This window comes from Mauremys mutica, chromosome 4, assembly GCF_020497125.1.
Source record: "Mauremys mutica isolate MM-2020 ecotype Southern chromosome 4, ASM2049712v1, whole genome shotgun sequence".
NCBI lineage: Eukaryota > Metazoa > Chordata > Testudines > Geoemydidae > Mauremys > Mauremys mutica.
In genome coordinates, this window is record NC_059075.1 from 10,637,052 (window position 1) to 10,664,517 (window position 27,466).

At 43.1% G+C, this 27,466-nt stretch overlaps 1 protein-coding gene across 5 annotated transcripts in view; it reads left to right on the top strand.

The window, feature by feature from the left end:
- The first annotated feature begins 1,239 nt into the window (after window positions 1-1,239).
- Window positions 1,240-27,466, top strand: part of PELI2 (pellino E3 ubiquitin protein ligase family member 2) — a 135,602-nt gene continuing 109,375 nt past the window's right edge. The window contains exons 1-3 of one of the 5 annotated variants that reach the window (XM_045015662.1): window positions 2,063-2,112; window positions 3,400-3,545; window positions 4,965-5,085. In XM_045015662.1, coding sequence (XP_044871597.1) covers window positions 5,066-5,085 — 20 coding nt within the window. In that variant the 5' untranslated portion in view covers window positions 2,063-2,112; window positions 3,400-3,545; window positions 4,965-5,065. Of the gene's footprint in view, window positions 1,255-1,478; window positions 1,494-1,769; window positions 2,113-3,399; window positions 3,546-4,964; window positions 5,086-27,466 lie in introns of those variants that run through there. The other 4 variants (XM_045015664.1, XM_045015663.1, XM_045015660.1 and 1 more) reach the window with 4 other exon arrangements.

Consider the following 27,466-nt stretch of genomic DNA (forward strand, 5'->3'; position numbering starts at 1 on the left):
AACACAACAATAAAAAGACTCTTTGGGGAAAAACTCATAGGTGCCAGTGCTAAAATTTAGAAAATTAAAGACAATGAACATTGGCTTATTCATGAATTTATCCACCCGTTGAGTGTTCAGCCAATTGCCTGCTACTGAGTAATGTCCTGGCAGTGCAGTGAATATGGTTAGCATGACCATGTCTCCCTGCCATAATATCATCATTACTGCTGTCCTTAATTTGCACACTTCTTGGGAAGAAGTGGGAGGTGTTGGTAAAGAGGGAAGTTTTAAAAGAAAGTTTTACTACTCATGAAACAAGATGAAAATGTTGAATGTGCTTCTGTTCATGGATGGCCCCCTCATGTAATGGATTTGTCCTTGACAATTTTGGAGGATTCCATTGTTAGTCTTGAATGCTACCATCAACATTTGCTTTTGGTGTCTCCTCGGGGTAGTGTGTTTCAAAGGTGGCTCATTTTAGGATTATCTGTCACCACTTCTATCTTTGCTTACAAACAACATCTTGCTAGGTCACATAGAACATGATAGATTTATTTGAAAAATATATTAGAGACATGTTTGCACCTAGCTGAGAGCTCCCGCTTTTAAACAGCTCCAGGCTGTGCTTGCAGGGGTGGGAGGGTCTGAGATTCAGAATCTGAATGTAGTGGCTCAGAAAACAGGAATAAATAAAAAATGGACAGAACTAGTTATAGCCCCTAGCCCTAATGCTGGCTGTCTAGTTTCAGAAGAGGAGCGCTCTTCTGTTCTCCAACACTTGCATATAGCATGCAGCTAGTGATCTAGCTTGGTGGCTGTGCTGGTCACCTGAATTCCCCACTCGGGGTTGTGATGATGGTAAACTGGAATCACGGCTTTGAAAGAATAGTCTAAAACCTCTTGCTCTTGTTGGCTATGCCAGCAATCAGAATTCCTGCTCCAGATCACTTTTGCACCTGAAATGTAGAGTTCCCTGTTCTGTGTAGTTGTGCTCGCAATATAGATCACTTGCTCTGGATATTTGCACCATCAATCTACAACACATGGATGGGCTGTTGCTCACATGGAATCCTGCCCAGATTGGTTGTGCTGGTGATCTGGAAGCAGTGCTCTGACTGGACAGGTAGGTGTCAGTGATTTATAACCCATTGCTAGTTGTGATGTAGTTGCTGGGGACCTAGAACCTCAGCTCAGGTGTAGGGGGACGCTGACCTCAAACTCCCGCTGTGGTGTGCGGTGGGAAGGGAATGCAGATCTAGAACAGCTGTTCTGGTGCGGGTGAAGAATACACTGATCTAGAACACCTGCTGTAGTGTGTTGTGACTAGAATGCGGAGCTAGAACCCCTGCTCTGACAGGTTGGGACGTGGGAGAGATGCCAGTCTAGAGCCCTTGCGCTGGCACATGAAGGGGGAGGGGCATAATGCTCTAGATCACTCTGGTGTGGAGCGAAGCGCCTGCGAGTCTCAAACCCCTGCCCTGGTGTGGGGTGACCTAGAACACAACTCCAGGGTAAGGCGGACAGACTGCCGACCTAGAACCCACCGCCTATACAGAGCAGATCTAGAGCTCTGCCAGCCTGCCTCTCTCCGTGGCTGCCGATGCTCTAGAACCTCGCGGGTACCCGGGGCCGATCTAGAACCCCATGCTCTGGAGGCCGCGGGGGAGGAGGCTGGGTTGAAGCCAGCGGCCCCTTTAAGAGCTGCCCCGTCTCCTTACTCTATGTTTACATAACAGAGCGGGCTGTACCATTACCGTCCCCGGAGGGGGGGGGAAAGCAGAGCGGGGCGGCTACGCGGCGACTCCCTCCCTCCCCCCGCCCGCGGGCAGCGCGTGAGGGGGGAGGAGGCGACGGGGAGCTGGGCCAGCCCTAACTCTGCACCTCCCCCCGCCTCCTGACGCGAGTTGGTCTCTCCCCCTCCTCCCCCCCCCCGGCATTAGTGTCTGTTGTCGGGCGCTCGCGGGCTCAGTGCGGGGCGCAGCGCGGAGCCCGCTCCGGACTCCCCCCCCCCCGATGGGATTGTAGCGGCGGGCGGGCGAGCAGCGGCGGCCCCATGTTTTCCCCCAGCCAGGAGGAGCACTGCGCCCCCAACAAGGAGCCCGTCAAGTACGGGGAGCTGGTGGTGCTGGGGTGAGTGAGCGCGCGGGGCCGGGGGGGGGGGGATGTCCGAGGGGGCGGGGCAGTGAGCGGGGGGGGAGAGTGGCTGAGGCGGGGGGTCGGTGGGCGAGCTGAGGGGGGAGTCGGGGGGGGGGGAAGCGGGGTCCTGAGCGCGCGCGCGGGGGGGTGCGATTTAGTGCGTTGGAGTCGGGGGGGGGATGTCAGACTCCTGAGGGGGAGGGAATCTCGGGGGGGGGGATGAGGCTCAGGTCCCTGTGAGGACGCTGAGGGGGGAGTGACTGAGGGTCCCTGAGGGGAAGGAGCAGCGGGGGGGGGGGGTTCCCCCTTCGCCCCCCCCGGGATGGCGCAGGGATCTTTGTCTCCTGTTGGGCTGTGAAGGTGAAACTCTAGGGGGCAGGAAGCCCCCCCCCCGCTCCGCGCCCCAGCTCTGGGCTGCTCGTGGAGGGTCCGGCGCGGGGGGAGCATCCCTCGTCCCCTGGCCGTGGTGGTGGGGAGAGTTCCCTGCTTCCTCGCCTGCCTGGGGGACGTTCTCTACGGGGGCGGGGGGGCAGGGCTGGCTCTCGTGTTGCCCTGGTGGTGCTGCCGGGCTGGTGCATTGCCCTCTTCCTGCTCCAGGTCTAAGGCACAACTTCTACTGGGGAGCGTGTGTGCAAGCGAGCCGTGCCCCCGCGTAACTAAAGCACATGCAGTTCCCCAGGAGCTGGCAGCCTCTCGCTCTCGTGTCTGTCTCCCATTAGCCTAATGCGGGTCTGTGGGACGGATTTACGCTCCCAGCTTGGCTCAGGCAAGGGCCTGCTGTGGATGGCTAGGGATAATGACTGTGCTGGTTCCATGGACCCTGTTTCTCGGGGGAGCTGGCCACGGCGTGCTGAGCTTTGGGGCCTCTCTGCCGGGCAGGTATCGGCATGTTTGTGTCCCTGTGGCACTGGAGCTGCAGTAGATGGCACCCTAGCAAGGGCTAGCTCTCCCTCAGCAAACACGCCGAGTTCCTGAGCATGCAGCAGGACGAGTACAAACACACACACCAAAGTTCCTAAACACTGATTATGAAGTGTGCGAAGAGATCCTGCTTACCTTTCTCTGTGCAATCTGCAGTTTGTAGGTGGCAATTGCCTGTAATCATTACACTTCAACAATTAAAAGCTTCCCTTCATCAGCTTACATTTTCTAGTGGCATCTTTGTTCATATGATAGACATTGTCCCTATCTTCCACATTGCAGGGGAGATGATGAAATTAGGGGAGGAGGAAGAGGCATTTACTTACATTCAGATTCCAGTGGAAATGTTTGTTTTTTCAGCTTGATATGGATCTTAAAGTAATCCGCTTGGTATTAATGTTCCTGCCCTGCTGTTAGAGCTTGAAGCTTTTCTGCTGAACATCATAGAAGCTACTGATGAACATAAGGCATGTAAGCCTTATTCACTGAGTGCCCCAGAGAACCCTGTAAGATGCATAAGTTTACAGTTATCAAAATTAAATGCATGTTCAGCAAATGGGGAACATTTTTAGCAAATAAATACATAAAGCTTTAAAACCGACCATGAAGCAGAGTTCCTGAACAAGTAAAGAATTACTGTATTAATAACTTGCCTCCCCAACTACAAATATGTTAAATGCTTACTAGAATGAAGTAGAAAGCCGTAATTATTTTTAGACTAACAATCTCTTATGAAAAGATGTTCTCTTCTGCAAAGCAATTAATTGGATTTTAAAATCCAACAGAAAGGAAAAGCCTTTTAATTTTGCTCTTGTAAGCAGTCTCTATGTCCTATGGGGTGGTTTTAGAAGTGACACAAAATGTGTGTATGGTGACAAAAATAATATATTTAGACATAGTTACTATGGAATAGAGTTCAACTACTGCTGTAAATGCAACTAGTAATCTTTGAAAAGTGTAAATTGTAGAAAAGCTGTTTATTTCAGCATTTTCAATTGGAAAAATCCATGTCAAGCTGTTCAGAGCAGGAAAAGGTGTATTGTTAGTGGTGATGTGGTGAGAATGGAGGATAACTTTAGCTGTGAAACAGTTTGTGTCTCTCACTGTAGAACCATAGTGCAATGTTAAATCCTTAATTTAATTATATTGTATGAACTGATGTGCTGCAGATGCTTTTGTGTTCAGCTAGAAACACATTTCCCTTTCTGCTGCCTTGCTATATTTAGCAGTATTTGAAAGTGCATAAGTGTAAAACGTTTGGCTCTGAACTTAATTCGGTAGATTCTGTTCTGCTTTTTAAATAACAGAATGTCGGTAATCTTATTGATTGATATAAACAAATGTCTCATTCTTTAGTGCCATGCATTTCTATTTAATATGAAACTTATAATAATGAGATTTTCAGTAAACATCAAATTGGTTTGAATAGGTTAAGACACATCCTATTTTTTGCTTTCCAAATGTACTGAGGTATTTTTATACAAACTGAACATTCTTATGCCTTTTTTGCAAGATGCTAACATCTATGCACAACATTGATTCTAATGTAACCCTTGTTACATTAGGGCCTGTCCACACAGCAGAATTTACTCAGGCGGGTAACTCTTCTAATGTGGTAGTGCCTCAACTGTGTCTTGGCATGTTTAGCTTTGCCTTTGTTGACTACATCAAACCATGTTAAAACACATTAGTGTTATTTAGTAGACTAATGGTATGGGGATAGGACAAAGTCAAAAAACTAAATTACTCCATTGTGTACATCTTCCATTTTGTCAGAATTAGAGTTTAAGGCACTAAATGATAAATATATAATCTTCTGCATGCCCATCCCGCCCCACCCCACCCCACCTCAAATTGAGAACACTTGCTTGCTATAAGTAGTGCCATAAATAGCATAAAGCTTATTTTCTTTTTTCTAATCACAGTGCTGAATCACTGCTGGGAACTCTCAGAACAGTTTGAGCATCTGTTCATCATTCTGAAAAAAATAGGAAAATTCAAAGGTTATTCTGCCTATTACCTTTGTATGAAACCAAAGAATTCCAGGTAACAAGGTTTTTGAATGAGATAATCTAATTTTTGGAGGATTAGGTTTACATTAACACCTCTAAATGACAAAAAAAAGTCAAGTACCAGAAGTGTAACTCTCCTTGTGGCAATTGCTTAATTAAGAGTACCGGTAATAAGATGACCTGTTTAACAGATAGAATCTGAAATATTCATTCGATTTTAATGGTTACAATGCTATTTAAACAGTTTAAATAGAAAAAATTAATGTTATGCATTGGACAAGGATGGAAGAATGGTCATGCTGGGTCAGACCAATGGTCCATCTAGCCAAGTATCATGTATCTGACAGTGGTCAGTGCTAGAGGCTTCAGAGGGAATGAAAAAAACAGAGTAATTTCATGTGATCCATCAGTTGTTGTCCAGTTGCAGTTTGAGGTTTAGGGACAGACAGAGCATGGGGTTGCACGTCCCTGACCATCTTGGCTAGTAGCCATTGATGGACCTATCCTCCATGAACTTATCTAATGCTTTTTTGAACTCAGTTATATTTTTGGCCTTCACAACATCACCTGGCAACGAGTTCCACAGGCTTTCTTCATTCATAAGTGCTCTAAGACTGGTTTAAATTAGATAACCGTAAACTGATGTTGTGTAGTGAAGCTAACTTGCTCTGCAAACCATTGCAAATAATTCTTATTAAGAAAATAAATTTCCCCCTGCCCCCACCTCTGCTCACCTTACATGTAATAGTGTTATGACCTAGGTTGCATTCTACATATGAATTAAACTAACAATCAAAGAAAAATATTCCACTGGGAAAACTATACGTAATGCCAAAAGTTGAACATGTTATCTGAGAGAATGTACCTAGCTATATCTGTGATTCCTTGTCAACCTGTTAATGTGCTCATGGGGTAAGCGTAAAGCACTGATCAAGTCACCCTTTACCCTTCTCTTTGGTAAACTAAATAGATTGAGCTCCTGGAGTCTTGCACTATAAGGCATGTTTTGCAATCCTTTAATCATTCCCATCGCTCTTCTCTGAACTCTCCAATTTATTAACATCCTTGTTGAATTGTGGATGCCAGAACCAGTGCTAGACAGAAGTAATATAATCTCCCAACTCCTACTTGATATTCTCCTGTATATATATCTGAGATTCACATTAGCCCCCTTTGTCCACAGCATCGCACTGGGAGCTCATGTTCGACTGATTATGCACCATGATCCCCATGTCTTTGTTCAGAGTCACTGCTTCCCAGGATAGAGCGCCCCCCCAATCGTGTAAGTAGGGCCTGTGTTCTTTGTTCATAGACCTAAGTTAACTCTTTACAGATATATGACTCATTAGAGCTGTTGTTTCAGGCACTGGCTTACACTTCTTTCATGTTTTAATAGTGCTTTCCATCAGTAGTTCTCAAAGGACTTTATAAAGAAGCTAAGTATCATCCCCATTTTACAGTTGTGGAAACTGAGGCAGAGAGAAGACTTGACTTGTTCCAGGTTACCCCGTAGGCGACTGGCAAAACCAGGAATAGACAGCAGGTTTAAAACAAACAAAGGGAAGTACTTCTTCACACAATGCACAGTCAACCTATGGAACTCGTTACCAGGGCGTTTTTTGAAGGTCAAAACTCTAGCAGGGTTCAAAAAAGAGCTAATAAGTTCGTGGAGGATAGGTCCATGAATGATTATTAGCCAGGATGATCAGGTCTGCAACCCCATGCTCTAGGTAGGGATGTAAAGATAATTTAAAAAGTTAACTGTTTAATCGATTACCATTTAAATGAAATATTTTTAAACCGATTAAAGGGCCGGTCCCTCGGTGGTGCGGCTGGGGCGGTGCTGCTCCGACGGCTGGGGCCTCTCTGGGTGGTGCAGGGCCGGCTGGGGCTGCTCTGGGTGTCACGGGGGTTAACAGTTAAAGTGGGTTAACCAGTAAGGCTAATGTTTACCGGTTAACCTTTTACATCCCTAGCTCTAGGTCAGTGGTTCTCAACCATGTACCTGAGGGTACTCAAATCATTTAGAACAGTGTTTATCAGCCTGGGAGTTGTGGGATAGGTTTAGGGGGTGCCGCAAGTGCAGGGTGGCGTTAGGGGGTAGGAAGTAGGGCAGTTGTCCGGGGTCCCATGCCACAGGGGGCCTCGCGAAGCTAAGTTGCATGTTTCAGCCCTGGGTGGCAGGGCTTGGGCTTCAGACAAGGTTCAGAAGTGGAAAAACAGGTTCAAGTATCACATTGGAATGCAAGTACAATATTCCAATGGATTTATTTTATAATTATATGGTAAAAATGAGAAAGTAAGCAATTTTACAGTAATAGTGTGCTGTGACACTTTTGTATTTTTATGTCTGATTTTGTAAGATGAAACTTGGGGAATGCAGGACAAATCTGACTTCTGAAAGGGGTACAGTAGTCTGGAAAGGTTGAGAACCACTGTTCTAGATGTCCCTAGCCTCTGCTTGCCAGAAGCTAAGAATGAACAACAGGGAATGGATCACTTGATGATTGCCTGTTCTGTTCATTCCCTCCAAAGCACCTGGCATTGGCTACTGTTGGAAGACAGGATACTGGGTTAGATGGACCATTGGTTTGACCAAGTATGGCTGTTCTTATGTTATGTTCAGGAATAGAACCCAGGTTTCCTGAGTCCCAGTGAACACTCTGTCCACTAGACTACACAGCCTTCTTTACAACCAGGAGGACTGGGTACTTTAAAAAATGGTTTTGGAGCATAATTCTGTGACAAGGGGTGGATTCTGCAGCAAATGTAACCACGGATTGTGTGGGACCTTGTTATTAATTAGAACGTCAGCCTCATTGTGTTGTGTGATGCTTTTTTGCTTCATAGATTGAGTCTTTTTATATACACTTTTCACCTCTGTAGAACAGAGTATATGGCATAGATGCCTTGTCTGAAACTTAGTATTCAAGCAGCTCAGGTTTTGCTATCAGGTCTTATTTAATAGATCACCCTAGGTTTCACATAAGAATCATTCTCTGGCAAATGTCATGGTGGTCAATTGCTTCAACATATTTTAGGGCACTGCTTACTGTATTGGTGAAGAGAAGAGCGTACATGGTTGGTTTGTTCAAAAGTCACCGCTGGAAGGACTCAGTTCTGCAGAAACTGATTTTCTTTTATTTATTACTAGCAGTAGGGTCATTGAGATCTTTGTGGGTGGGCACGTCATGGAAATAGTTTATTATGTGGTATCATGTTCCATGAACTAGACCGGTTAAGAAGACATGGTCCTTGTCTTCTCAAGAGCTTTCAGTGAAATTACCACCATACCGGTGGGCATGATACCTAAATAGAATTGTAGACATGATGCAACAAAGTGTGTAGTAAAACAGTAGGGAGTGGTTAAAGGAAGGATGACAGTTGCAGCAATAAGATTACATGGTTATTTAGCAAAAGCTGGCACTCAGCATGATAGAACAAAAGTTTATTTTTTAACTTAGTATAAACAAAATACAGTTTTAACTTGGTTCTTGTAGATGTCATAGGAATGGGATAGAATTTTGCTATATACCTTGTTTATGGCTCTTAGAACCTTGGTCTGTGCCTAACAGCTGACCTTATTCAGTGCATTGCTACATCAATATAAAATCCCAGCTAGTGACATAAAATAACATCAGTCACTTCAGACTGATTTACTTCTTACAAGAATATATGTGGATTTTAACTTCCAGCAAAATGTCAAACACCTTGCATGTTTAATACTTGCTAGAAAATGAAGTTGGATGCACTCCAAAAGTAAATTGTAATTCTGACACCCCCTCTCTCCCCCCCCTTGCCCCCCCCCCAGCCAGGGAATGTACAGCCAGCAAGCCCATCACACATAGGGAAGTGGAATAAGTTCCATATTTGGAAAGAAAAAGGAAGACATAGTCTGCATTTACTCAGAAGAAAACAAGTCTGACAAACTTATTTTCTGGGTTCCTTGCCTTCCTATTTACTGCACTCTAGGTAAAGGGCCAAAGTGCTTATCTTTCTGCCAGTGCCAGTAAGATCAGTGGTGCACAGCCTTCTGCGTTCTACTGGATTTCATAAACGTATGGATACTGTAGGAATCCACTGAGCTCCACTGAAAAGTGATGACAGCAGGCATACTGTCAGAATCCTAGCCTCCATTAAGTCTTGAAGCAAAGCACAAAACTTTTGATGTCCCAGTGATCCTTTACTCCCAATTCCTATGAGCATAGGGAATATTATGGAAGTGATACATAGCTAAGATAGTGGAGAAGGTGCATTTTGATGTCTTCCCACTGGCAGGCTTGTGCAGAGTTCATTATTTTGGAAAGGCCCAGCTTCCTATTTCTTGCCTGGAGACTGCCATGTGGTAGGCCTAGTGGAGAGAGGCAGAGGCTTCTCTTGGAGGTCTTGTCTTGTAGGAAATCTTGATTGGTTGGGAGAAGGGATGCAAATGTCTCTTGTGTTGTAGAGAGAGCTCAAGTTTGTTGACCTGGTCATCCCTACAATGGCCTGTTACAAGAAGGCTGCAGCAGGGATTCAGAAAGCCTTAATGTGGGGATCAGAGTGGTCTTACCGGTATGTACATGTGGTCAAACACTGGCCATGCTCTCTTCCTTGCTCGCTCCCTCCCTCCCTCAAACAAAACTAGATCAAAAGCATTGTGCCCTTAATTAGGAGCAAACCTCCCCAAATAGTAGACTAGTATACAATGACTGATATTTGTCAGATGGGTGAGAGGCAAGCAAATCCATCTCTCATCTGTGCTGACCTCTTCGGAATAAACACCCCTCTTCTGGAGCCTTAATGGCAATTGAGGACCAGTTTTTGGCTGTGGTGTCTAAGATATTATAGAAAGACTTATTTAAATGTTTTGACACAATGACACATTCTCTATAGCTATGGCTCTGCTAGGATTTTAACAGGTTTTAAACAATTTTTTTTTTGGTGTAGACAAGGAAAGTTGTAGGTTTAAAACATTAGCTGATAAATCCTAAGGGTTGTTAGCTCTACCTTCACCAGCTAATGAGTTAAACCTGTAGTTTACCTTATCTACACTAGGATTTTAACACTTTGTTAGTTAACACTTTAGCTAATGCATACAGAAACTGTGTAGACAGCACTTTGAAGTTAAGGCTCCGGCTCTGAAGCCCTCCTCACCCTCCTAGCTCCAGAGCCCAAGCTTGGGCCTTAGCTGTAACTTCAAAGGACTGGCTACTCAGCTATATTAGGTCACTAGTGTGAGCCCAGCTAACCCCAAGTCTGTTGACCCAGGCTTTTAGGTTGTTTCTTGATAATCTGGATGGGGTGGGGGGATCTGGACTTCTGCTATTTCTGTCATGGAAGCATACTTGCAACTTCTACTAAATGATCCACAATTGTTAGACTATGGTGGGAGATGCGTATCATTCAGCTAAAAGAATTTTTTTTAAATTGCCCAGTGCAGACTCAGTATCACCTTTTTGGAAATCCATTTCACAATAAAAATGGATGTTGAAGTACCTCAGCAGCACTGAGGGATTTATGTTAACAAAATGGCTGTTTGAGGTAAGTTGGCTCTTGGTTAGGCATGAACTAATCAGGTCACACTTTTGTAAATGTGACTGTTTCTTGGTAGCAATGGGTACATTTTTTTTTTCCTCGAGGAAAGCAGTGAGGAAATCCTCCTTTTTATTTGTACTTATAGAAGTGGTTTATTTCAGGTGCTGACTTCTGTTTTCACAGCCCTGACTGTTGTGGCACTTGGGCACATCACATGTCTTGACTGACTCGAGATAACGATTAATATGCTTTATGAAGAGTGAACTGGTCACATGTATTCATTTGGCATGGGAAAGGTTCTGTTACATTACACTGGAGATGGCCAATGCATGGCCTGAGGGCAACGTGCTCCTATACAGTACTTGGCATTGCAGTAGGAATGGTCTTCTGTTATGTGCAGCTAGGTTAACTAGTCAGCAAATGTGAAAAATCGGGACGAGGTGGGGCGTAATAGGAGCCTATATAAGAAAAAGACCCAAAAATCAGGACTGTCCCTATAAAATCAGGACATCTGATCACCCTATGTGCAGCATTCTGTACAACAGCTATACCTCCGCTGTAGCAGTCATCTATCTATACAACTGTCTGCTTCAGTGTCCTCATATTACCATGAGACCAGTATGAAGCTGAAATATGGTGCACCGAATGTGGGCGAGGCAAATGAAAAGGCAAATGAGAAGTTAAGTAGTGACCAATCTACAGTATGTGTTAGAGGGAAGAAGGCCAAGAAATAGTGTGGTCTGGTACCTTAGTGCTGTGATTTCAACTGTTTAATCACTGTTGTATTAAACCACTCTTGCAAAATTCTAGTTGCTAAAGGCAGGAAATGTTTTGCCATCATATCCATCCTTTCTCTTTCCCCCCACCCCAGTGAAACAAAGAATTAAGTAGTTGGTAAACTTAGGGCTGGTCCACACTAAGAAGCGGGGTCGAACTAGGGTACGCAAATTCAGCTACGTGAATAGCGTAGCTGAATTCGAAGTATCCTAGTTCGTACTACTCACCCGTCCAGACGCCGCGGAATCGAAGTCCGCGGCTCCAAGGTCGACTCCGCCACCGCCGTTTGCAGTGGTGGAGTACCGGAGTCGACCGCAGTGCTTTCGGAGTTCGAACTATCGCGTCCAGATTAGACGCAATAGTTCGAACTCCGAGAAGTCGAACTCACCGCGTCGACCCGGCTGGTAAGTGTAGACTAGCCCTTAGTTGGTAAACTTCATGACCGTTTTGCAAGACTCTTGTTCATATTAAAATTGCAGTGATGTGTGTTTAGGAGGCTTGAAATTTAACTTCCAGTCTGATAGGCTTATAGTCCAGTTTATTTCAAAATCTAGTAAGTTTTGTACATTCTGTCATGAAATAACATTCTTTCAACAGGGCGTACTTTCAGTGCTGGCTAATGAGCAGGTAGATTTTTAACAGATGAATTACTTCCCTTTAGGGCATATAAATGTCACCACAGATGACAAAATGGTACTGACTGAGAAGACCATTAGTTACTGTAAGAAACTAAACAAACTGAAGTGCATTAATAAAGGTTGAAATCTCTTGTTGCATATTATAAATAAACTAGAGACCAAATGTGCAGATTCTTTTCTATATGCTTTGTTTAGTTTGGGCACAGAAGTTAATGGGCTGAAACTTTCATTTAAGCACAGCTGCACTTTTTCACATAGAGCAGCTTGACTTTATTTTGACTCACTAAATGAAGCATTGACTCTTATTGGAATAATAAATATACAGTAATTAATCTCCTGCCTCAATGGGAATTCCCCTTTCATAGATGAGATTGTATTATTGAAAATGATGTTAGCAGCTGAATAATTCTTTCCTCTTTGCATGTTTTATACCATGAATCCATCACTTTGGAATAGATGGATATTTTTATGTTTAAACCTGATGGGCAGATTGGCCAATAAAGTGCTGCAGTGCCTCAAACCACATTGTCCTCCTTTCCAGTTTGTTCTACCTCCAACAGAAAGTAGCTGCAGCGTTCAGTGTTTCAGGGTACTATAAAAAAAGGTGCTCTCCTACTCTTCTTGAGAAGACAGAATGTGAGGGAATCTTTCAGGCAGGATTTGGGAATCCTTGCGTCAATTACATCTTCATTCCCCTGCTAGTTCCCACATCTAAAACTTGCTGTTCTGAATAGGAAGGTAGAACGGTTTCTCTGGTCACTATGAAGTGAGAGCTCTAACTCTAGCTTTTCTCCTACTTTCTCTTAACGTGTGTGTGTGTGTTTGAAGTATAAGGCAGTTGGTTTTCAGTATCTGGGAATATTCCCAGGTTAGTCTTTGCTTTGTTTTTTCCCTCCTGCTTTTAAGAAGAATGTACAGCTTTTATCCTTAATCCTGTCTGGGTTAATGAGAACAGTAAATCTGAAACTTGAAAGGGGCCTTAAACATCACTAACAAGCCAGTTATTTTGGAACTGTGACCTTGCATTTAGAGAATACCAAAAATTTAAGAAGAAAAAATTACAGGTTTTTGATCTTCAGCTTCCACTGATACTCTGACTGTGGATGCAATGTTCTCTTCTCACAGGCAAATCTAAAGTCTGTTTTCACGGTCTTGTTGGACAACTTAAAAGTTCTATACCCTTGGCCTGATTGGCTTTTTTAGGGGAACAGCTCCCATTGATGTCAGCCAGGCCTAACTGCCATTGAAATTCTGAAATCTTCCTCACTTGGCATACATAGTAGTTAATTCTATGATCTAAGGAGGACTAAGCACACCTTTCTTAGAAGCACTTGAAAGATGTGATACACTCCTTTCCCTTACTCTCAGGGGCTGAATATGCTATCTTGGAAGCATTTTCATCCCTTATTGGTTATGGGAGAAAAAGGGACTTAACTTCTGATTCTGCTTCCTGCACCACCTCTAATATGCTAGCACAAAATGCTGCCATTAGACTGCTGACTCAGTCCTGCCTTATCTCCATCTACAGTTGCATAATCAAACCTCCAGCTGCTTAGGCACTCAAGCATGTATCTACTCTCCTACCAGTTTTGTGAACTGGCAGCACATAGGGCCCAGTGTAATGTTTTAAATGTCTTTCCATGCAAGGATCTCAAGGCACATACCAGGAAAATCACAAAAGGTCAAACAGCACTCCTCCATAAGAAAACACAGGCTGTAAACCATTGCAGGGGTGTAATAGAATCAGGTTTCTGACTACGTAAAGTAGGAGGCCAAAGCTTGAGTAGCTTATACATCAGAACTCTCCTCCATAGAATTAAAGTTGTGTAATGGATCTCCATCAGTGTATTGCTATTTAGAATATAAAACTTCTTTTAGGGCAGGAGGAGGATTATACACAGCCTTACTGTACTAGAAATTATTTAAAACCATCATGGTCAGAAGTGACTGGTTTGCTTTAACAGAGTGTTATTTTTACATGTATGTATTCAGGGAGTCATGGCAAAAATAAGCTTTCACTACTCTTGTTGGCATTGCAGAGTGAACACAGGCAGCAAGAAGGAAGCTGGATTCTAGTGTTAGCCAAATTCCATTTGCAGAATCTTTATTCAGCCCCAGGCCAGAAAGAACATAGCCCAGCTTCCAAGTTTCAGGCAGAGTTTGCAGGGTTGGCAGTTGCAAAAAAGGCTGTTACTTGTAAACTGAGCATGTCTGGTATGAATGTAGCTGAGACAGTGAACATGGCACCCAGTGGTGAAATAATATATATGCAGAACTGTATTTTGTGAAATTCCATTTGGGTCAAGTTAGTAGTAAAAAAATTAATGTAGTTGTTACAAACTAATAATCATTTGGAGGATACTTGCATATAATCCTGTGTTGTGTTAACTCTTAGACGTGAAATATAATGGTGGCAATAGCCATTCATCCATTGGAAAGCCTGAGCTCAATCATAGAATTAGAAGGGACCACAAGAATCATTTAGTCTACCCACCCTGCCAACATGCTGGATTTGTTGTGTCTGAACCATCCAAGATACGTGGCTATTCAGCCTCCTTTTGAAAACTTCCAGGGAAGAAGCTTCCAAAACTTCCTGAGGCAATCTGTGCCATTGTCCTACTGTTCTTACAGTTAGGAAGTTTTTACTGAGATTTAATCTAAATCTTCTATGCTGTAGTGTAGTTTGAACCTATTGCCACTTGTATTCTGTGGCAAAAGAGAACAACTTTTCTCCATCTTTTTTTATGGCAGCCTTTCATAGACAACCATCATATTCCCCCTCCCCCTTAATCTCTTTTCCAAACTAAACATACACAGGTCCTTCAGCCTTTGCTCATATGTCTTGCATTCTATCCCTTTGATCATCCTTGATGCTCACCTCTGGATCTTTCCAGTTTCTCTACATCCTTTCTATACATTGGTGACCAAAATTGGGCGCAGTACTCCAGCTGAGGCTTAACCAGTGCTGAGTAGAGCGGTACTATTACTTCCTGTTACTTTGCATGCTATGTCTCTGTTAATGCAACCTGAAATTACATTTGCATTTTTTTTTAAATTTTTTGGCAACAGCATCACATTACTGACTAATCTTGAGGTTGTGATCCACCACAACTCCCAGATCCTTCTCAGCAGTGCTGCTGCCAGGCCAGTTTCCCCCCCACTCTGTATTTGTGCATTTGGGGTTTCTTCCTGAAGTGTAGCACCTTACATTTGTCTTTTGTTGAATTTCATTTTGTAGTCTATAGCCCAGTTTTCCAATTTGAGATCCCTCTACATTTTAGCTCTATCCTCAAAAGTATTTGCAACCTCCACAGCTTTGTCATCTGCATACTTGATCAGTATGCTCTCTATATCTATATCCAGGTTATTAATAAAGATATTAAACCACACCTGACCCAATCCCTATGGAACCCCACTGGAGTCCTCCCTCCAATCTGACATCATTCCATTAATAGTTATTCTTTGTTTGCAGCTGTTTAACCAATGATGTATCCATTTAATAGTACTTCTGTCGAGCCCGCATTTCTCCAGCTGGCTTATCAGAATGTCATGTGGGACTGTGTCAGAAGCCTTGCTAAGGTCCAGGTATATTATGTCCACTGCATTCTCCCATTCACCAAATCAGTTGTCCTGTCAAAGAAGGAAATCAAGCTGGTTTGGCATGATTTGTTCATGGTAAATACATGCTGGCTGCTAGTGAGTACCCCATCATCCTCCAGGTATTCGCAAATTGAATGTTTTATATATTGCTCTAGTAGCTTCCAGGAATTGAAGTCAGGCTGATTGGTCTATAGTTTTGTGGCCCCTCCTTTTCCCCCCCCTTTTTAAGATGTCACTACATTAGCCCTTCTCCTGTCATTCATGAGTTTGTCAATAATCTTGCCAGTGGCATCGAGATTTTTTTCCAGCTAATTCCTTCAGTACCTTCGGGTGAATAGCATCCGGCCCCACTTATTTGAATTTATTCAGGTTGGTCAGAAGATCTCTAACATGTTCTTTACTTATCCTGATTTGTACACCTCCCCCTTTGTCTATGGTAACTTTGCTAGTCGTCCGGTCACATGTTGTTTTTTGTGAGAAGACTGAAGCAAAGTAGGCATTGAGCAGCTCTGCCTTCCTATCGCCTTCCATTACTAGCTCACCTTCTCTATTGAGCAGTGGACCCACACTGTCTTTGGTCTTTTTTGTTTGTCTGACATATTAACTCATTCTTTGCCTTGGCTTTTCAGATTTTGTCCCTATAGACTTGCACTATTCCCATGTATACTCCTTGGCGACATGCCCCTCCTTCCATTTCCTGTATGTATCCCCTTTGGTTTTTAGGTAGCTAAAAAGCTCCTTGTTCAGCTACATTGGCCTCCTGTGGCTCTTCTTATCTTTCCTCTGCTTCAGAGCCTCTAGTATTTCATCTTTTAAGAACTGCCAGCCCCTTTCGACTCCTTTTCTTCCTAATTGGTCTTTCCATGAGACCTTGCCTACTATTTTTCTGAGTTTGTTGAATTCCAAGTTTCTGAAGTCCAGTGTCCTTGTTTTGCCTTTCTCATGTCTTCCTTTCCATAGGACTCGGAGTTCTGTGTATTAATGAAGTGATCGTTGTCCGACAGCCCTTTCTCTTTCCCTCTACACCTGCAATAACGCCTAACACACTGTGCTAAACAAAACCTAAGCGATTATAAGCATGCCTTATGTAGATTTTTTTTTAAATGCAGTCTCCCCTCCTTCTTAAATGTTTGTTGCTGTACCACTTCAGTGTAATATTAGATTTAATGCCCTCTCCAGTCATCATATCCCCTCTTGCCCCATGGGTTTTTATGCAGTGTTCTGTTCTTGCAGACCCTTTTTCATGGAACCTTACTAAAATATGGTGGTAGAGCCTACAAATAAACTAAGGAGCAACTGTCTCCCTGGTCACAGCTGTTGGACATAAGTATACCTTGTGGCATAACATGCTTTGCTTGAATAGTGTAAAACTGAAGTTGTCCTTTATCTTTGGTTTCCTCCTTTAATTTGCTCCAGAGATCTGTCTAGATTCTAAGTATGCTAAAAGTTCAGTTTGAGTCAGTATAACTGCAGGACTAGCTTATTTCCCCTCTCTGGACCACTCTCCAAACCCCAGCCAATTAATACAAGAGAGGCAATTAGTGAGTTCTACCATTTTGCTATCTCTTGTGGTGGGGCACTTAAGATGAAGCTGTTAAACCAACACATCTCTTTTGTAGAAATTTATATTGTCTTTCTGATTTATTTTTCTTGAAATATAATAAGCATGTTTTAGGTGCAGAAAAGGCTTGTGGAGGTCTCAGTGAAATTGCTCTGGAGGTCCCTACTTTAAGATTCATATAACCTGCTTGGGGGTTTTAGAACCATTTGAAGAGTATGTATTTGGAGGAGTGTGTGTTGATTAACAATCCAACTTTTCTATTCTGGCTATATGAGATAGCAGATGTTAGGGGTGAACAGTATAGGTAGACTTCAGTTCTGCCATTTGAATATGGCTCTTCTGTTAATCTTTCTAAAAGTATGGAGGTTCAGGAACACGTCAGGATGTAGCATCAAATCATAAACAGGTCATGCTTTTATTTCTTGGACTAGAAAGATGTGGTCCTTATTCAAACTTGGTTGCCATTTTGGACCTACTGTCCTTCTGAGGATTCTGCTTTCTTTATCCCCCGGGTATGAATTGCTACTTGAAGGGGCTATATATCCTACACAGAATATTTATCAATCTGTCACTCTGTGATGTTCTAACTAGGCTTATTGAGCCTCTCAGGTTGCAAACTTCAACTGTTCATTCTCTCAAACTAACTTTGACGAATAATCTTTGCCAAGATGGTGGCAAGCATGGGGCATATCCCCCTGTACTTTGCTTTGTAAAGATAAGGTTGTGCTGTGTCTCCATTTTTTTTCCTTGGTCAAAGTGGTGTCAGACTTCCACCCAAAGAAAACAATATAATCTCCTTTTTCTGCTTCCCCACCTCCTGTTTCCTTGGGGAAGTTAGGCTGTGTGGTCTTGATGTCAAAAGGATCTTGAAGCATTATCTGGACAGACTAAGTTTATTAGAAAAACACTGAGGACTGTCATTCTCAAATTGTAGTCTGCACAGCACTTGGTAATCTGTTGAAAGTTGGCAGTTCACATGGTGCTATCTTTCATTTTCAGCTGCTTCTATGGCAGTGTCTACACTAAGCTTTTTTTCTTAGCGTTTTCTGTTGTTGCCATCTGTTAGCTCTGCTGCTTGTAGCAATGGTGGGAGCTCTGCTTTAGATAAGCTGGAGTGGCTGCCACTCTTTTTTTAACCACCTATGGTGTCTTTCTAGCGCTGAGCAGAATTTGACATGGAGAGTAAATTGACTCTGACTGCTGGGGGCTTATACATACCCAAGCTCCCACCAGTGATAGTGCAGTGATGGGAATGTAAAGAACAAGCTCAGTATAGAATCAGTGTAACTCTCTACTTACTGTCATAAAGAGTGGTAAAAATATTACTTTTTCATATGGAAGCATTTGCTACGGTTGTCTTAGGGCATTAAACTATGAATGGAGGGCAAGGTATTTTGTGAGACAGTCACTTGGTATTGGCTGTGGGCCACGACAGAAAAAGCATATACTCACTACGGATTGTCAAAAAAATTCTTAAACTTTTGATGGTTTTCACTATATTAAGTTTTTACAAGTCAAGTGTAAAAGTAGGACAAGAATAAATTTGAAGAGCAACTAGCAAGACACAAACTAACAGCAAATTTTGTTTTAAGTACATCAGAAGCAGGATACCTACCAAACAGTTGGAGGGGCCACTGCATGATCAAAGTGCTAAAGGAGCATTCAGGAAAGACAAGGCCATTGTGGAGAAACTAAATGAACTCTTTGTGTTGGTCTTCATTGCAGAGGATATAGAGGAGATCTTCCCCCCACACTACCTGTTCTTTTTAGGTGACAAATATGAGGATCTGCCCCAGATTGAGGTGTCAGGAGAGGAGGTGGAGTTCGAACAAATTGTTAAATTAAACAGTAGTAAGTCACCAGAACCAGATGGTATTCATCCAAGTTCTGAAGGAACTCACCTGTGGGATGTAACCTATCACTTAAATCACCCTTTGTACAAGATGACTGGAGGATAGCTAATGTAACACTGATTTTAAAAAAAGACTTCAGAGGCAATCTTAGGAATTACAGGCTGGTAAGCCTGACTTCAGTAACAGGAAAGTTGACCGAAACTCTAGTAAAGAACAAAATTAATAAACACCTAGATAAACACAACATGTTATCCCATGACTGTTTACTTTGCATAAGTTTGCCTTTGCTGAGGCTTGAGTTCTCTTTTCAAATCTTAGAATTCTTTGAGGAAGTCAATGAGCATGTGGACAAGGGTGATCCAGTGTACTTGGACTTCCAAAATATTTGACCATATCCCTCACCAAAAGTAAACTTAAGCAAAGTAAACAGTCATCGGATAAGAAGGAAAGTCCTCTCATGGGTCTGTAACTGTTTTAAAAAAAAAAAAGGAAATAAAGAGTAGGAATAAATGGTCTCAGTGAAGAGGAGGTAAATAGTGGGGTCCTCCAAGGAACTGTATGGGACCTGTGCTGTTCAACATATTCATAAATGATCTGGAAAAGAGAATGAACAGTGAGATGGCAAAATTTGCAGACGACACAGTTACTCAAGATAGTTAAGTCCAGAGCTGAATGTAAAGAGTTACAAAGGGATCTCACTAAACTGGGTGACTGGGGCAACAAATGGGGCAGGTGCATTTCTTAACATTGAATTTCAAAGTAATGCATGTTGGGGGGTGGGGGAGGGCGGAGAATAATCCTAACTATACATATGATAAAGGTCTAAAGTAGCTGTTACCACTCAGGACAAAGATCTTGGAATCATCATGGATAGTTCACTGAAAACATCTGCTCAACGTGTATTGGTAGTCAAAAAAGCAAAAGGAATGTTAGGAACCATTAGGAAAGGGATAAGTAATATAACAAAAAATATCATAATGCCACTATATAAATCCATGGTGCACCCGCACCTTGAATACTGCATGCGGTTCTGGTTGCTCCAACTCAGAAAAGGTGTATTAAAATTGGAAAAGCTGCAGAGAAGGGCAACAAAAATTATTATGGGTATGAAACATGTTCCATATGAGGAGAGATTAAGATGAACAGTCTCAGTCTCTTTAGATAAGAGGCAACTGCAGTAGACCTGTTTAGTCTGATATGGCTCCACTAGGCAAGGGGCATGATGGTTCTACGTTTGTACTATCAGACAGGGCATCCTGGGAAAACTCTTGATGCTGGGCCTTGTTTGTGGATGGATAGATAGGTCTCCAGACCTGTTTATTTGGTAGAACTTGTACACAATCTTTTTATGGGGAATGGGGGGGGGGCGTGTGGTAATTTTTTGCCACCCCCACCCCCCATATAAAGAGGAGTGGAATGGGTCATTCAAGGCTAAGAAACTGATTGTGAATTGAAAAGCAGGAAAGCTTGTTCTCTGAATGAAAACTAAGTCTGAGTATCAGATCTACTGAGTTCTGATGATGAAGGACATGGTAACCAGAAATAATCAGTTTACTTCACTAATTATAAATAATATTTCCTTGTTTAATATATTGGTTGTTTTTAAATGCAGAATCTGTTTTCATACTGTGGAAGTAGAGCAAAAACTAACAGGGATTGGAAGGGGATTTTAATGCAAACAGGTTTTTTTTGTGAGCAAGAGTTAGGCTAGCTAGCTGTAACCCTAAACGCGAAATTTGTAAAAGCAAGGATTATGTAAGGCAAGTGGGGGGGAAAAAACTGTAAGAAGTGTTGTGACCAACTTCTGTTGGTGAGAGAGACCAGCTTTCGAGCCACAAAAGAGCTCTGTGTGGCTCAAAAGCTGGTCTCTCTCATCAACAGAAGTTTTTCCAATAAAAGATACTACTGCACCCACCTTGTCTTTACAATATTGTGGGACCAATTGGGCTACAACTACGCTGCATACAATCATTAATTAAAAGCATGCAGATTCAAAATCTATTGCCTTGGGCAAACTAATCTTCTCTTGTCCTTCCTACGGGTGTATTTTTTGTACTTTCATTTTTAGAGGTATTTTGCTTTATCTGCTGTTTTGAATGATCAGTAATGGCAAAAACTACATATCCTCATTTTTTTCCCCTAAGCTGTATCAGTACTTGTTTGATCCAGCATTTTGGACAACAATTTTAGTTGTATTTAAATAGGTACTTGGTGTCTAGTTCTCAGATGAATAGCCTTTCTCCTATAGCAAGATGGGTGTGTGTGAGAGAGAGAAAAAGGGAAGGGATGAATTCTCTAGGCACACCACTCCAACACAGGGAATGGCTGGCCAGCCAGCTGTCCCAGGTAGAACAAAGGGCTTGCCTTAATACACACATCACCATCCACTAACATTGCTGGCTGCTGAAACGGGGGTGTACACTGCGGTGAGTGTATTAATTGGTGGTTGACTGAAAACAGTGAATAAAACTAGCTTCATATTACCCTTAGGTTTTTTGTTTTTTTTTGTTCTCGGTGGGAGGAGAGAAGGTGGTTGTCACACATTGCTTGAACAGAATGCTTCATTGTATCCTCTCAGATCCCACATTTGCAATTGAAAAGAGATGAAGTACAAGAAACTACAAAGATTTCATGGCTTTAGAGTATTCTACAAACAAGAGCAGTTATTTTTAATCAGTGGGTGTAATAGACACTGATTCCAGGGGCTGTTTTCTACTGAAGGTAATCTTTCTTATTCCTCCCATCCTGTGGCCATGGATGGTCTCTAAGGGCTTGGCTACACTTACAAATTTGCAGCGCTGCAGCAGGGTGTGAAAACAGGGTGTGCAAATTGCGGCGCTGCAAAGCGCCAGTGTAGTCAAAGCCCCAGCGCTGGGAGCACGGCTCCCAGCGCTGTCCGTTATTCCCCACAGGGAGGTGGAGTACGGCAGCGCTTTGAAGTGCTAAGTGTAGCCACAGCCTTTGAAACGCATATGATGGAGTTGGCTGTCCTGTTCTTGTCTCCTCTAGCTGCAGTGATATACAGGCTTGGTGACCTTGCATTGCATGTTTTCATAATGGTTTGGAACAGCCAGATCACATGACTATGCTTCCATTGGAGAAGATCCTACTGCTGTAGCTCTCCACATAAAGCAGCATCCTTTTTGCGTTTTCTAGACTCTCTAGCATTACCGTGTTAAGAAAATTGCTTTCTCATAGAATTGCAGTATTTTTTTGTATAAAATATTTTCCGCAAGAGTATCTCTTAATTACTGCCTCTTGAAGTAAATATTTTTATATTCCTCTTTGTATGGGCAATTGTGCATCTTCATTGCTCTTGTAATAGTACAGTAATGCAGGTCCAGATGAAATAGTTCCAGAATTGATTTTATCTTAATTGTGCAAAAGATTCAGCAAAGTTTTTGTTCTTTGGTTTCACAAGAGCAAAAGTGACAAATTAGCATACAGAAAATTGAAGTCTTGAGCAGATAAACTGTGGCAATGCAATTGATAAGCAAAACTAAAAGCTCAGGGAACGAAAGATGTATAGTTTGCCTGTATAATATGGTTCACTTTTTTTAGAGCAAAGTTAATTGTATCCCTTAGAGGTGAACTTCAAAATTTCACTCCTGTCAGTACTTTTCATTTTCTAATGTTAAAAATAACATCTAATACTATAACTGAGAATTTTTTTAGTTTTGTTTTTGTGCAGTTGACAGCACTTTGAATAGTCAGTTTCACCATTTTGATTGTATAGTTTCCCTGCCTATATAGTCTTCCAGCAATGGAGGAGAAAAAACACCCACAAAAGTAATATTGGGGTGGATGGAAGCAATAAAAAGTGGTAGGGTGACTTGGTGGGGCCCGCATAGGATCTGAAACTATTTTTAAATTTAAACGGATTCTTCTTTAATCTTTTAGATTACAAGTTGACTGCCTCCTTTAATTCTTTTCAGACTTGATCTTCATAAATGTGTATTTAAGAGAATTCATAAATGACTTGAGTCAGTTTTATCCCATGGAAGTGTGTAGTCTTGCAGTAGGGATTGTCATCTGTATTATCCCTAACTTTTTTGGCACAACTCTGTTCAGAAAATACAGATTCAGTGTTTTGTCCAATAAACAGCATATATAACTGCATATAGTTGGGAGAATACACTTAGGGACTGACTCAGTCTTTCTTCCCTTGTTGTTTTTTGTTTTCTCTGGTGTCTTTCCTAGTCTGGCTTTCAGCTCAATCCTGCTGACAATAAAGTTGATGAACATGTGGAGAGGCAGTGGGAAAGAAAGGGGATTACCAGGGCCGACCCCAGCGCGCCAAGCGCGCGCTTGGGGCGGCAACCTGCGGGAGGGCGGCAGGCGGCTCCGGTGGACCTCCCGCAGGCATGCCTGCGGACGGTCTGCTGGTCCCGCGGCTCCGGTGGAGCCGCGGGACCAGCAGACCCTCCGCAGGCACGTCTGCAGGAGGTCCACCGGAGCCGCAGGACCGGCGACTGCCAGAGTGCCCCCTGCGGCGTGCCGCCCTGCCTGGGGCGGCGCAAATCCTAGAGCCGCCCCTGGGGATTATATACAGTTCAAGCTAGTCTGGTGTACAGCGAGCTGTTCAGATTTCCAGAGTAAGTGAAGCACAGTTGCAGAGACAGCTGGGTGGATATGGATTTATTGGATAAGCAGCAGAGTTCTTGTCAGAAACTCTAAACGGTAAGGCATTACATACCTGATCTTCCATTGTTATGAGAGGGGGAATACTGTTGAAGGGGCCAGTCAGATTTTATTGGTGTGTGCTCATAACAGTTGGTAGTATTTTCATAAATGTAGCCTAGAAACTAAGAATTAGCGTAGTGTAATCAACATTTTGTCATAAAAATCTCTCAATTATTAAATATGATTCTTAAAGTCAGGACCTTGGATCTGTTGAAACAGCAGTGGAGCAAAGATTAGCTATTACAAGTTCTTTAGAGAACATGGGGATCCCACAATCACACACGGATATACTTTAAGAAACTGATCTAAAGATGTGCTAGAGTGAACCTTTTCTCTGAGCATTCTTCCCCTTGCAGCATATTCTTTAGGGTCTTATCCATCTATTCCTCTTCTCTTGCCAACATAAGTTATCTAACAGGACGGATTCATCTTTGTTGAAGGGGCTGATGTGCCTTGGTTCTTGATCTCTAATGCACCTCTACCCTGATATAACGCAACCCGATATAACACGAATCTGGATATAATGCGATAAAGCAGTGCTCCGGGGGGGTGGGGCTGCGCACTACGGCGAATCAAAGCAAGTTAGCTATAATGCGGTTTCACCTATAATGCAGTAAGATTTTTTTTTTTTTTTTTTTGCTCCTGAGGACAGCATTCTATCAGGGTAGAGGTGTAGTTCCTCTTCTCTCTTGAAATCAAGTTGTGGGGTGAGGGGCACAGTCCATCTCCTGTCTGTTATCTCAGAGACCTGAAGAGGTCTAAGGAAAAGGATGAGTGTTTCCCACCCACAATTCAAGAGCAAGCTGGGGTGTTATTCCTTCTCTGCTGACTCACTTGTAGACATCAGATCTCAAATTCTGGATCTGTCTGAAGAGGACGAAATGAGCTCAAAAGGAGAAATACGCCTGAGTCTGCTGCTTTTATTAGGCATTCCTACTGTTATTTCATGAATGTAATATACACCATCATATGCCAGAAATGCCCCTCTGCTATGTCCATCGGCCAAACTGGACAGTCCCTACGTAAAAGGATAAATGGACACAAATCAAATATTAGGAATTGCAGTATACAAAAACCTGTAGGAGAACGCTTCAATCTCCCTGGACACACAATAGCAGATTTAAAGGTAGCCATCCTGCAGCAAAAAAACTTCAGGGCCAGACTTCAAAGAGAAACTGCTGAGCTTCAGTACATCTGCAAATTTGACACCGTCAGCTCAGGATTAAACAAAGACTGTGAAAGGCTAGCCAACTACAAAAGCAGTTTCTCCTCCCTTGGTGTTCACACCTCAGCTGCTAGAAGAGGGCCTCATCCTCCTTGATTGAACTAACCTTGTTATCTGTAGCCTGATTCTTGCTTGCATATTTATACCTGCCTCTGGAAATTTCCACTACATGTGATCCGACGAAGTGGGTATTCACCCAAGAAAGCTCATGCTCCAATACGTCTGTTAGTCTATAACGTGCCACTTTTACAGATCCAGACTAACACGGCTACCCGTCTGATACTTATTTCATGAAGTTATTTAAAGCCAAATTTACTACTTGAGTTTCTCTGGATTTATACTAGCATAACTATTTGAAATGGGCAGTGTCACTCAATCATCAGCATTATGATTAAAAGTAGTTGTATATGGGAATGAACAAATGTGTTACTCTTTAATATCAAAGAAACTCCCGCTCCTATTCTATCTTTCTCCAGTAACTCATTCTGTGTTTCTATATAAATTAACCTTTTAAAAGATATAACTCAGGATTAGTATGTTGATTTATGTTGAGCTATTTGCACACCCATAGCCTCTTATAGGACTATGCTGTAGACAGCCACCTTTCGATCTCCAAGACTACAGGAGGAGGAAGGAAAAGATTAGCAAAGACAGGCTCATAAACTGTAGAGAACTGACTTTCAAGGAAAGAGAAGAGTTGTGAGTTTTCAAGCAAGGTGACTTCTTTGTGCTAACACTGCATAATCTCCAATTACTAAGGTTGGCTGCACAGTAAGGTTCAGCCTCAACAGCTTGTGCAGTAGTCAGTGAACAGCAGACATTTCAGGGTTTAAAGTACTAGGGTTTTAACATTTTGTAAAGTTTCTTTGCTTAAAGGATCAATAATTAACTTTTAGATTTGGCAGAACAATGTATAATGTAGAATGGCTTTCATTTTTATCACATGCTTATCTTGTTCCTAGGTTTGCTTTTGTCCTCAAAAAGAAGATGGAGTGAGGGGAGAGGATGTCTTCTGTACCTGGGTTTCTTTTATGCCAAAGCAATGAATGTCTTAATGTCTTAATCTGTGTGACTTTGGACAATTGACTTGACCTCTCTGTTTCTAGGTATCCCCATATATAAAAGAGGGATACTCAATTACCTGAGTCCCATCTCAACAGTCCTGTAAATGTAAAATAGTCTTCTGTGAAGCACCAAAACAAATTCTTAAAAAACATGAATTCTTCTTCAAGTGATGGCCCCTATATGTGTTCCAAATGTGGGAATGCATGCGCGACATGCAGCAGGGCCGTATGATTGTTGTAGCAGTGTCCGTTGAGCCGCACGTGCGTTGTTCGTAGCTTTGTGTTCCAGGCAAGGTTATATGAGGTTGTGCAGGTCAATGCCCCTTCAGTTCTGATGCATGGTTGGAGTCGGTATTCCTGTCCCTCCGTGATTCTGGTTTGGACTGCAAGAGAATTCTTGTCCGTTGTATGTAGTTTTTCTTGTATAGCTAGATTGGTAGCATAGTTAGTCTTCTGTTGCCCCAGTTGCTGCCCATTTACCCCCTCCCCGCTTACCCAGGGGACTATGCCCTGCATTTCGGGGTTCAAAAACTGTGCTTCATGCCTTTGCTCATTTTTCATGAGCCAGGAGCACCAATGCTGCCTTTACCATGTCAGGGAAACCCATCTTGCTGCGAGATCTATAGATCCATCCCACTGTGGACCTGAGAGGCTTGTCTGCTCTGCCTCAGTAAGATCCCCATGGACGTGGCTCTTCAGCCGTGTGCACAGCACAATCCGAGACTGGCAGACCCAGCAGTACAGTGCCCTTCACTGGCAGTGAGTGCTCTGCCTAGCATGTCCCGTGCCCTGGATGCAGCAGTACAGCCGGTGCAGGAGAAGCCCAAGCATTAGAGTTGCAAACATGCGCGTGAGCATCGGAGCAAGTCCCCCTTGTGGACTGCCTCCAACCTGCCACATCATTCCCTCCTTGAGCTGTGTCAGGTTGCACGAGAAGTTGCGTGTGGACCATGCTGCACCACCGCCTAAGATTCCCCATTCTGAGGAGAAGGCAAAGAGAGAGACGCCGGTACTGCTGCCTGACGCACCGGCTCCCCACCCAGACCAGTCTCCAGGGCACATGCTACCCATGCAGCCAGCGTCTGTGCCCGCCAGTCCTATTGGCACTGTGGCTCCTGAACATTTGTAACCCTTTCTTCCGACAGCCCACCTGGATTTCCCTTGCCCGCTCCTCCTGTGCGGGCCCTACCCAGCCCTAGGTCATGCTGTTACCCGTGCACCCTAGGGCACCCTGCCTTTATCCTTCCGTGGGCTCAAGGCATAACCTGGTTAATTTGGCCACCCTTACCCAGTTCACAGGGCTCACGGCCACCCTTATCCAGTTCCTAGGGCTCAGGGCATAATTTTCTGCAGGTTTAGGGGGCCTCTATTAACAGTCACCATAATTTTATACATACGCTAAGCATAGAACGCTCACCGCTCCCAGCGAGGCAGACAAACTTTTCCTGGTGGCCAGTCAGGATCAGATCCAGCTTCCTGCACGATGTGGTTGGCAGG